The 12,828-nt window shown below is 44.0% G+C and overlaps 1 protein-coding gene across 2 annotated transcripts in view; it reads right to left on the bottom strand.

The window, feature by feature from the left end:
* Positions 1-2,255: 2,255 nt before the first annotated feature.
* suclg2 (succinate-CoA ligase GDP-forming subunit beta) overlaps positions 2,256-12,828 on the bottom strand; it is a 76,678-nt gene continuing 66,105 nt past the window's right edge. For both annotated transcript variants that reach the window (XM_079297289.1, XM_079297288.1), the window contains 2 exons: positions 9,901-10,021; positions 2,256-3,222 (listed from right to left, as the gene is read on the bottom strand). In XM_079297289.1, the coding sequence (XP_079153415.1) occupies positions 3,110-3,222; positions 9,901-10,021 (234 nt within the window). In that variant the 3' untranslated portion in view covers positions 2,256-3,109. The remainder of the gene's footprint in view (positions 3,223-9,900; positions 10,022-12,828) is intronic.

Here is a 12,828-nt window from a genome sequence, read left to right as displayed (position 1 = left end):
CAGCCGACAGCCTCGACTCCTCCTTCACTCTTGATGTTTTACTCACTCGGTTACTGTGCTGCTTCTGCCCCATAAAACCTGCCAGCGACTATTTTTTATGATTTCGGGCTGGTAGTAAGACAAGAACAGCTTTAGAGACCCGGCTCTCTCAATTTATATATTTCTGTCACTAAGAAGAAGAAAAACAAAACATTTCCGTGTTTGGAGGATCCCATTGGGAACAAAATGTTCACCGGCTTTACACAAAGAACTTGGGAATGCACACATGATCACACTGCACACAAGGATGGAAACATCAATATGCTGACACCAACAGACATGCAGGGCAGAATCGATCCCCACACACACACACACACACACACACACACACACACCGCTGTCTGGTCGACAGATGCACAGGCAGAAAATTGTAAATATTGAGCAACCCCATGTCCCTGAAAGATGAAGCCGGAGGCAAATTGATGCTGCGATTGCTTTATTATGAACTAATATGCTCACAGTTGTTGCTTCCGAATGACTCAATAAATATCCAATACTTCCTGAGAGACAGCCTTGACCCTGTTGAAAGAATGCGCTTCACGAGCGCCGGCTCTCACAACACGCTTAAACACTGACGGCAGCTTCATAAAGTGGCAATTACTATTTTGACATCAATACAGAAACACATGAAAAAATGAAAAATAAAAAAAAACTGCCACGTTTTGAGAAAGCAAAATAGACAATTACAGAGACAAATAAAGTGGGCCACTAAGGGTGGAGAATAAAACTCCCCGGGCATATTAATGCAGCTTAATTAAAGGAAAGCCCGCCCAAAGGGTCGTTTAAACCCCCCCCCACCACACCACGCTCACCTCCAGAGGTATTAGCAGAGTTAAAGGCAGCGGGCGACATGATAGATATCCTCAGGTTGACCTCCAAAGCTTCTTTCCCCCCTCATCTATATTTATATGAAGGAGCGGCACTAATTTGGCCAAGTAAATCAGTGTGCACATTCCGTTGTGACCTCCAGCTTGACACCGAATTAAACAATATCAGGGCCCGAGAAGCCCCGCTTTAACAAGCCTCTAAATTCCTCCGTCCAATCCATCAGCGGGGATATTTCTGACACACGGAGGGAAGAGCATGAAATAAGGCAATTATTGAACCCTTCAGCCCATTTCTACGGCTTGGCTTGTTGGAACGGTGCAGCGCAGAGACACACACACACACACCTCTGAGTCTGTGTCTCGAGATGAGTCTTGGTGATAGGGACTCGAAAAATGAGTAAATAAGAAATGAATTAGAATAGTAAGTCAACAATTTCACTCAATACCCCCTCTCCACTTTGTATCAAGGTTGGCAGTTAATACACAGCATGTCACTTGTAACTGTGTGGAACGCAAAGATGTCGAGTAACCGCCACCATTACCAAAGGGGCAAACATCTGGAGTCCTCACGACTTTGCCCGATAAAAACAAAACTAGTTGCTGGTGTTTTAAAGGCGAGCTCCAGTTTGAGACTGTTTTCTCGGAGTGTTCTTGTCAAAGAAAACCTCCTGGTGCATACAGGAGGGGGGGGAATGCAGTGTGTGTGTGTCTTTCATGGAGGTGGCAGTCGATCCTGTGTGTCTGGGCGTCCTCTCAGATTGCCTGACAGATAATCCATCACACAGTCAGTGTGTCTGACAGGAATAGGTCTCAGTCAACTCCCGGTCTCTCTGTTCTGCTCACACAGGGCCGATGAAGGACAGTCTCTCCTCTCAAGTCTCTCCTCTCAAGTCTCTCTTGGGACAACCGACACTTGAGTTTCATCAAAGGACCGAAGGTGCGTGATTTCAGGAATTTAAGTGAGTGTGTGTGTCCACAGATGAAAAAGCAGGGCAGAGTGGAAGATGGTGTAAAATACATATATAATCATTGTCAAACTTTTTACACTCCTGCAGATGAATCCAAAATCTATGTATTTCAGTGTCAATAAAATAGACTAAAAAATAAAGTATTTTGTAGGAATTGGTATAATTTTGTCTTTGCACTTTCTTTGATAAAACGTTTTTAAGAGAGCAATAACTACGTTGTCACAACATACAAGGCTGTTCAACACAAATTACAACTGATAACAGCGACCAAACCGATGACATTTCATTTATTTTGCTCTCTCCTGTAAAAGTCAGAATCAGTAGTTTGATGATGACGGCTTCCTTACTCTCCATCTGCTTCGGTCTCTACCGATACTCTAATGTGATGTGAACAAATAAACCAGACACGACTTTTGAAATATTTCTTTTTAATCTCTCAAATTATATACACAGTTTTGACACTGTCTTCAAGGTATCCTGTCAATATACATTCATGATTATACAAAAAAGCAAAGTACAGTTCTATTCTTGATTTGGTTTTCTCAACACCTGTGTGAATGTACCGCTCGTACCGAAAGAGTTGGCGGGACAGTTTACAAAACCCTTCAGCCTTCATGAAATAGGCAGAGATTTAAGCAGTTAACACACCGTTGGCCCGAGAGCACTTCACATTGAAGACATGCTGTAGAATATTCACAGCGTGGGTACTTCCTCCACCTCATGTGATTCACACCGATAAGGCGTTGGATGGATTCATGGATTTGTTTGTCACGAAGAAAACAGACCGACTGATCCAAAGTCAAGGTGTGCGCGCTGTGATGCTGCCTTTTCTTTACAGCTGTTTTAGAGATTTCACAAGAACAGGCGGTATTCAGTCGTACTGTACCTTTAAAAAAAACAAAGGCGCTGAAAATCCCTCGAAACTAATATTCCACACAAATGCGGAGAGAGAGCGCGCCGTCTATGGAATGCACGAAGTGTTAGATCTCTTTCAATAAAGATTTATGATATTCCAGAACAAGATTATGTAGGAAAGTCTAAATTATTTAAAGATTTAAAAAAAAGGGTAAAATCTGCTACTTAACACCGCACAGGTGATGTGAGTGATGATACAACATCTGAAAACCTGCGATAAAGACACAGAGTTGGCAGTCACAGTATTATTGGGAAGTGATGTTAAAACTAAAAACCAGTAAAGGAGGATGAGAGCAAAGGCTTGAGGTCCTGGAGGTCTGCATGTGTGAGAAAAAGGCCGACGTTACACTGAGACCTTTTCTATTTCTTGATGGCGGCCACTGCTTTCCTGGCAGCGTCATCCAGGTTCTCTGCTGCTGTGATGGGCAGGCCGCTGTCGGACAGAATCCTCTTGGCCTCATTGACGTTGGTCCCTAGAAGACGCAGGAAAACACCGTTACAACAGGCGACAACACGGACAAAAACACAAAAGAAAGGGGCTGAACAAGGTTGAACCCGGCGTGCCATCTGCACCGATGTAAAAACCACACTGTGTGAAAGACAAAGAGGTCCTTTGGAGGAATCAATGCACATGATGACAGATGGATGGAGTTATGGGTGAACGGCGGTGGGTTTGTCTGTGAACACCGTCAGCGAGGCAAGAGGACAATTTGTGTGTGTGTTCTGCCGGCTGCAGCGAGGTCATGTGTAGCAGGTGCTGGGTGATACGGCGGCGTCCATGCCCCGGTAGACCCCCAACCAACCAGACACAGAGATGGAGAGACACCCGGAGACGCTCTCCAGAGCCCCACGGCTCTACGCACACGGACCTGGCTGCCTCCCAGCGCCGCACACTGCGCAGCCAAACACGAGCCTGACAAGCCTGTCACAACACAGAGCAGGGGGCACGGCGGTGGACGGAAGGACACCGAGAGGGAGAGGACGATGATGAAAAGAGGGAGCGAGTGAGGGCATTGGAGCAAAAGGTCAAATGAAGCCGAATCGCCCACGCTGCTAAAACAACAAAAGCCAGCTGCTGATGTGGTATTTACTGATTTCTGATCTGGTGTCAACTGTTCTCTACTCCGGCTGCTCTGAGAGGAAAACACGTCCGATTCATTTTTTGATTGTTATATTTATTTCTGTTCTTATTTAAAAATATCTTTTATCTGTAATTACTTTGGTCTTTATCGATCTGCAACACCTGAATACCTCCAGGGGATCCATGAAGACATCTTCTTTCAAGTCTTTTGGTCATCATATACTGCACCAAGGGAAACAGCATTGTGTAATCTGATTACTCTGTGCATCATATAAACCACTTTTCACCACACAAGCAGCCTTTTTCAAAACTATAATCTAGTTAGCGCCTCTCTTAGATATTGATTGTCATTATGGCCGACATACATGCTGCAAGAATTAGTCGATTGACAGAAAATTTACAAGTAACCATTTTGATGATCAGTTGATTGTTCATGATTAAAATATAAAACGAATCTGCAGTTGCATCGCCGATAAAAATAAATAGTTGCAGCCTTACATACGTGTATAGTATTTACTGTATGTGTACTCTGGACAATTCTGTGATGTAGCGCTGTGTGTGTGTGTGCATGCTCAGACGCTTACAGGTTGACCTTAGCTCTCCTGGCTGGCGTGTAATTAAGACTGCATGATGTGTGAATTCTCTGGCGGCCCGGCCACCCTGATCAATACACCTTTCGTGAAGAATTCTATTACCGGCGCCACTTAACGCCTAATATTTCATCTCTTTTGTCCAAGCTAGATAAGTCATTCCAAACACTTTTTTTTTTTTTTGCAGGCTCACACTCTTAACAATCAATTCTGCGATGTTATTAATTAGAATACAAGCAGGAAGAGGCCTTGGTCTGGCACATAAACAGAGGATTGGGTTCCCAAAGTCCTTTTCTCATCAAAAATTGAAGGATGGAATATTCTCTGTGTGTCCACAGACAAATCTATAGTCTCAATGCTGTCGCTCATACTCACGCTGTTACCGAATGCTTTACACTCAGAAGGCTGACCCCTGACCTTCATTGGGATTGACAGATCCATAGTACGGTATACTGAAAGGCTCATCTGTCAGATGATTAAAACAAAGTAGCAGCACAACAAAGTTGAACCAACATGAGATAAACCTCCGGCAGAAGCAGCCATATGTGCCCACAGCATACAATGCATAATGCAAGAGATGCACTGAAAAGACTAAATACGCCGATGGAAAGTGTATATAAATACAGAAATAAAGTAAACGCATGCCGCAGATATTCAAGAGAAGCAACGGTGTGTGCGGCACTGTTAAGACACGGCATCTGTGCTACCTGCGTTATCAATGTAATGTGTGAGCCGGGAATCACACATCTGTGGGAGTGAGAAAGAAGAGCCATGCATTGACGTGGGAGAGAAAGAGAGATAGGGAGAGAGAGATAGGGGGGAGAGAGATAGGGGGTAGAGAGAGAGAAAAAGGGAGAGAGAGAGATAGGGGGGAGAGAGAGGACTGCAGTTCCACTGTGAGCAGTAGGGAGCAATGGTAGCTCACAGCAGCAGAGGCAAAAGGACGGAGCCAGTTGGAAACAGCACCAATAGGTGTGTGTGTGTGTGTGTGTATGCTTAATATATGAATGTGTTCACCTGCAGCCACTAGGTGCTGCCAGAGACCTACTCACAGCCTTGGACCCAGACACATAGTGACATAATGCACTCTCACTAAGAAAGGCTGTAATTTAAAAGTTGAAATATCATGAGAAGAACTGAGAAGACAAAAAATGAATTTACTGCCCCGTAGCACAAAATGATTCACACAATCTACAGGGTTAGGGGGGTTTCATTGCTGCCAATGGCTGTTAATGACTGTTCTGATGTTCTTCAAACAAACATCTTTTTTTAAATTAGTGCAATATGACATTAAATTAAGACACACACACACACACACTAAAGTTGCATAACTGAAAAACAATGTTTGATCGTGTGTGACAAATGTCTCATGGAGATAATGACTGTAAACTGTTCAAGTCAAAAAATGTAGACACCAAGCTGCTTTAAAAAGGTGCAAGTTCACAGATTTGGAGAATTTCTATCGCTTAGATAAACATTTCTTCACACAGATAATAGCTTTTTGCTGCTACATCAATGTTAAATACAGCTCCTTTGAGTATTTTGCCATCTAAATAACACATTTCTGCTGGATATCCAGACCAATGTGCAAACTATTGTAGAGAATGTCACTTTAATGCGTGAGTCAATTAAAGGCCGCCATATTTCAACAGGATAACAAGGCTTGGGGCTGTGCCAAAGGCTTGCGCTGGAGAAGCAGCGTTCAGTTTTTCTGCTCCACATTTCTGGAACAAAGTCCCAGAAAGCTGCAGGTCTGCTGAGACCCTCAGCTCATTTAAATCAAGATTGAAGACTTTTCTGTTTGCTGCTGCCTTTAATTGAACCACGTTCAATTCATATATTAATCAATTTCTGCATTTTACTACTGTATTTTATTTCTTACACTGTTTTTTTGATGTTTTAATGAATGTTCTTAATTGTTTTAAAATCTCATTTTCTTTTGCCTTATGTTTTGATGCTTTTAATGGTTTTATGTGAAGCACTTTGAATTACCTTGTTAAAATGTGCTATACAAATAAACTTGCCTTTGTACTTTAAACAGAAGTTCTGTTGATGCTGTAGTTTATAAATTTGTGAGTAATTCTGTCCTAACGAGCGGAGTTTAGCTCAACTCTGGTTTCAATAAAAGTGAGACTGAGCGACTTTTTGTGGAAGAAATGACTTGTAATAGAAATAACAGCGTCTTTCTTTGACAAATGAATAGTTGAATTCATAACTAATAACAAACCCTATTACACTGACACGTGTAATAGCGCAGGAGTCGTCTCTCACATCCCGTCTGCTGTTCAACTCGCTACTTCAGGCGGCAGTCATGTGCTCCTGAAAATATTGATATTCATTTTAGGAGAATGACATGGCTGGACAGCCAGCTAGTCTTGTTGTTAAACATGCTGTCAGATTATATTTACTGTTTGTCAACGGAGCGCGATGTCATTGACTTTGAATCTTGCTGCATAATGCCCTTAGAGGTGTCCATTGTGAGGAATTAATGGACTAACGTCATCCACTAAGTCATGATAATGGACACCTCGTCAGCCATTATTTACCACGAAATACAACCGGCTTGGTGTGTCCCCAGTTACCTTAAATAACTGGTGTAAAAACATTTTCTTTCATCACTAAATGTCATCATACTTGCTCTAACTTGGATTGTTAATCCTTATAATATTCAGCACCAAACAGTTGGGTTTCTCCCTTCAGCCAAAGATGGCCGCGGCCTGCTCTTCCCGCCTTCACCCCGTGTGTCAGACATCAAATGCTTCTCATTTGAACGCTGAGAGAGATAATCCTGAACGGTGCCGACGCTTTTCCTTTGATGTGCTCGCCAGCCATTAATCAGTTTTCATGTTTCTGATGTCTAGAATCCCGTTTCAGAGACACACAAACACTACAGCTCAGTTTACAGAGCGTCTCTGACGTTGAGAGTTCATGTTGTATGTTATAAATGCATCTAGTCATTCAGTTTTAAATTCTCTCTTTAATATTTAGCATAACTCTGTGTATGTGTAAGGACATGAATATGTGTTTATGTGTGCATGAGCTGCAGCAGACGGCTATTTAAGCTACGATGACATCGCCAGGACTGAAGGGACCATTTCAACCATACTACTGGACCTAGCGTGTCCTTTTTAATTAGGTGGGAGAATTATGGCCGGATCACCTTTTAAGGAGAAAACAGCCACCGCGGTTTGAGAGACAAGCTGGGGAACGGCTCTGTAAATCAATAGGCCAGCGAACAGAGCCAATGCACTCACCTTTTTTTGTTTTCTGGACCCTGAGGGCTATTCAAGACGATTCACCCCCCCCCCCCCCATAGTGGCAGACAGCATCCTCACAGAGCAATATGTCAATGTTCACACTGTGGCCAAAGGGGGCAGTACAGTTCTTTGTCATGTATATCTCTTCCTTTCATACCTTAAACATGCACGTGTGTGTGTGTCTACATACATTCTGTGTTAATTCTCATTTGCAATGTATGAGTATAAGTGCTCAGTTTGACTCTGTATCAGCCCGTACTTCAAGGAACCCTATCAGCTAATTCAGCCCTATCAGCTTCTACACAACGTGGCCCTTCTCCTCCACATATGGGAATACATGACTCTCCACCAATGTAATCAACCCAGGCCTGTTTAAGAAGAGCCTTCCCAATTAAAAGTGTTCCAGTTAATCCACTCTGATCCCGTTGAAGAGCGCTGGGCCGCTCTCACTGCCCGGCGGTCAGCCTAGCAAGCTGAGCTGATTGATTCTGAACCAATCTTCTCCACAAGACTGCGGCCCAGGATGTAATGACCCACAGCTAAAGCTTGGATTAGGCCCGGGCCAGGAAAGCGCGGTTGGCCCAACCGCCAGCAGTGGCCTTCTGTACTCAGCCTTTTTGTGAGTCAGGTTGCATTACATGGTGTAGTAGGAGGAACACGTGGCGACTAATTAAGGGGTCTGATTTGATGCCGTGGCGACGCGTTTCAGAAGTTGTGAGCTCACTCTTCAGCCGCATGGTCAATCGGCAAACATGAAGATTGATGAAATTGTGCAAATTAAATTCGTATGCAGTGGCAACTTGTGGGATTGAAGTTGAAGCCACACATCTGTGCTCGTTACAGCTTCAGTTTTGGTTGAGGTGCAACGTTGTTTCAGGCAGAAAAAGTCCCTAAACTATAGACTTACATGAAATTAGCTTTTGTTCAACAGGAGAATAGTGAAAACAATGTCACACATTCTTGAGGGACGGTGATCATTATGCTTTGCTTCATGTAGGTCTCACACTTTCCACTCACACTCTGAACAGCCATGTCCATACTGTACTGTAGTGCCTCGGTGCACAGTTGGGCTCTAGAAACAGCTTACGCGCCGTGACCGACAAACCACATTAGCAAAGTGCGCGAGGACATACAGTATGAAGTGCTCACACTCTCTCACACACACACACACACATCTCTTGACAATTAAGCTAACCACCAACTGGCCCCCGCACCTCCGGGAGTCACCGCTGCCATCCCCCCCCCCCCCCCCCCCACACACACACACACACACACACACACACACACAGAGAGAACTGAGCAGGTGTCATTAGCATATACAGGTGAAAGGTGAGCCAATCAGTGCATCTCTGCTGTTATTCTGGCTGGCGCTAATGACGGGTGCGGCACAATGTGACACGTATGAGAAATGCACTGCTGTTCTTACTGGGACACGGGGCCACAATGAAGACGGATAGACTCCAGAGAGCACAGCAGCAACAATACAATGGCTCCAAAGTTCAACACCAGAAGGGAAAGATGTGCTTTAAATCCTGCAGCACTTGTGCTGTTTAACAATTACACTACAAAGTGATAATATATACTTCCACTTAAAAAAAAAAGGCAAATAAATATATAAAAAATTTGATAAAACTGGCGACATCATCAGTCATTTGTTAGTGTTTGGATGCTTTATTCCATTGAAGTTGGAGATAGTGGCCGTATGGGTTGTGACTGTGGGGCTAACCGTCAGGAGGGTCACAGTGATGACCAGAGCTGCAGGAGGAGAGATATCTAAAGACATGGAAAATAAAATCACTGATATTTAAAATAAATAGATGTTGAATTAGAGATTGGCGGGACCAGAGTCTGTTTGCATGAAGCCTACACTGGTGTTGGAGATGCTGGTTACCTCTACCTGAAGATGAATGTGCTATCTGAAGGCAAAGCGCTCCATCAAGACGAGTGACTAGAGGTGTGGACTTGGTTTTAAATTGTAGCTTTAAGGCCGATGTCATGATCCAGCATCATCAAATCCTCATCAGGGTCAAGTCCTGTCAATCCAGGCTCGATGGAGGTCAATGGTCCATGTTTACCGAGGGAGATGATGCGCATTGTGAGAGTGTCTGTGGGGGCCTGGCGTGCTAAGAGAGTCAGACAGGCTAAACCTAGATTTCTGTGTGTGTGTGTGTGTGTGTGTGTGTGTGTGTGGTGGGGGGGGGGGGGGGGGAAGCGTATTTCTACCTTCCAGGCGGACTACCAGCGGCACTTTGAGCTCCAGCTCTCGACAAGCCTTGGTGATACCGTTGGCGATGACGGCACAGTTGACGATTCCACCAAAGATGTTGACTAGAATTGCCTCAACCTGTGACAGAAGAAAATTTAATAAAAAGAGGATTAAATCCAGGGGCGGGGACTCGCCTGTGAACAGAAGACAAAATGGCATTGTGCAGAGGATGTACATTTGTTGGGTCAAACTTTCATTATGATGGGTTAACAAGGTCTGTCCAAGCAGAAGCACAAAACAACAATTGACGAATCCTTTGTAAAGCTATTCATATAGTTTTGGAACACATCGGTGCAAAACTAATTGTTTCAAGATTGAAATCTCTTGACAGAGGAAAACATTTAATAAAGCAGCCGCACCACCTTTGTGTACAATATGTGGCGCACCAAGAGGCTGTAACACTGTCACACAGGCAGAATAAAGTAATATATGTTGAAGTTAAGAGGGCAGCAGCGGGTGAAAAAGGAAAAATTGGGGGCAAATAATAAAGCAATATTTCAACGGGAAGTGGCGACATGACAAACGGAGGAAGCTGCACACCTGGCTTGTTTTAACACATTCTAATGTGGCAAAGCCATGTGTCATATTAGGCCTTTAAAACTGTGTGGTATAAAAGTCATTCCTTTCCTCTTAATAGAATATAAAACATGAATTCACAGAGAGCAAATGTCTTCTCAGAGTTTTATTGCAATAAACAGATGCAGATCTCCCAGCTTGAAGGAGATGAACTTCAGTATAAATATGGAGAAGTCATTCAAAGGATGACATACATATTTCCACCCTTGGCAGATGTCCTTAAACACGGTGTTTTGTCTGTGCATTCACAGCCTTATATCTCCAGAGTGTCTTTCTTCCTCCGTCTGCTGGGAATCAACAGTTGCCGACAACAGTGGTTGAGAAGGCGAAGGTTGGATCCCATGGGGAACACAAAGAGACGAGGTCTTAGGCAGTGTCAAGCTCATACACGATAGATCCCACATTCCACATCCCCTGAGCAGCTATCAAGAACAAACTTGAGTTTTGAACACGCCGAGTCGTGCCAAACAATCCCACCGTCTGTGCCGTGTTCCCTTCAGCTGTCGTGAAGTTTCTTTGCTAACGATATCTTGACTTTCTTACAAAATGAGCATGAAGCTGATATCAGTAAGTAGTGAAGCAAGGCAGCTTGTGTGTGTGTGTGTGTGTGTGTGTGTGTGTGTGTGTGCAATTACACTAGCAATCTAGCACTTGGTAATTACCCTGGCTAGCACAGTGGCAAAGTAGACAGAGCACACAGGATTAATCCTCCATGTTTGTTTATAATCACTGCTAATCTGTTCGCGCCGATGTGGATGAGCAGCTCGTGGGTGTTTGTGTGTGCCCGTCGTGAAACGTGTGTTTTCAGTGTGTGGTAATGATGTTTAGAGGGAGACGAGATCAAGGACTTGGACAGCTATCAGAGCTATCATTGTCCTCTACGTGCTATCCAAACAAGACCAGGAGACAACGTCATGCAAAGAAGATGAGCCAACTGTTGGGTCAACACAGAGAACCGTTTCATGCTGATGACGTATATATCGCTCAGGTGTGTGACCAGGAATCCAAAAACAACAACAAGGGGAAGGGAGACAGTCCCAAACTGTAGATGCACACGACTCAGATGGTTCAAATGAAAAACGAAATGAATCCCGACCTCCAGATTACTCCTGTAACAGTACATGATGAGGTGCTCTAATGGAGTTAAATAATGGATGAGGCTTCTAAAGCAGAGCACAACAGTTTGCATGTTCTCACTGATACAACGGCCATTTACACAGGACGAAAGATACAGCACGCTCTGTGTTCATTCGGACAAATCACTAAAGCCTTGAACAGAATTAGGTTTGACGTTTCTAATTGTTGCATCATTTTTTGATAATATGAGTCATTGTTTCAGAAAAAAGTATATTTTGTATTAGTGCGTAACTGTGTTATTTTAGCCTTGTAAAAGGGAGCAGCAGTTTAGTGTTGCACTGTGAACAAGTTGGGGAAATAAAATGCGACAGGTTAATTAATAAAAGAAGCTTCAGGGGCCAAGATATTCTGGTTTTTACTCATTTGTAAACACTGGCGCCTCCATTTTCCACAATACAACTCAAAAGTGTCTTTTGTTGGACACTCGGTCTGGTAAATGCCTCCACTTTTCAAACTCTACTTTAATGTACAGTAGGTATCGCATATAAAAGTGTAGCCTCAAGGCAGCCATCTCGGTCTCTGGGGCTGACCACACGACTGACGGGAATCTGCAACCGTCACACATTCACCACACACTCATGTGTACGACCCGCACGCACGTGATGACCGGCAGACCCAGCGGGCATGCAAGTCGGTGATCATAGCTTCCAGGTGCAAAGCCAGATGTGCACACACACACACGCACGCACGCACGCACGCACGCACGCACACGGTCAAAAATAAAGCTACATTCACACACTTATAAAAGAAAACTACAGTAGAACTCAATGGTCGGTGCACATTTTGTGAAGAGTGGCAGACGAGAGTTCAGCAGTTGGAGAAAAGCAAACGGAAAGAAAGAGGTGTGAAATGTAAACGGGTCGTTGGTTGTCAAACCTCAGCCGTGTATCAAACGCATTGCTGACAGCATGTTTTATCTGCAGTTCACACATTTATGCGTGTCCATCTTTGCTGATGCCTCCGGGCATACGTGGGAGTGTGTGTTGCCCCACTGTCCTGTGCAGGTGTGGCCCACAGCAGGGGCACAGGTTCAACATTGCCTCTGCCACGATGAATTTGTACACAGCCACTTTAAAAAGACACGGAGGAGAGATGCGTATCTGGATATTACGGACCAAATCTCTGAGCTTGAGTCTGTAACATTGCTCCTCGTGTTAGACGGTCGACACTGA

The sequence above is a fragment of the Melanostigma gelatinosum genome (assembly GCF_949748355.1).
Source record: "Melanostigma gelatinosum genome assembly, chromosome: 3".
NCBI classification, from domain to species: Eukaryota; Metazoa; Chordata; class Actinopteri; order Perciformes; family Zoarcidae; genus Melanostigma; species Melanostigma gelatinosum.
Note: the sequence above shows the minus strand (reverse complement) of the source record. Positions and strands in the feature narration are given on the sequence as shown.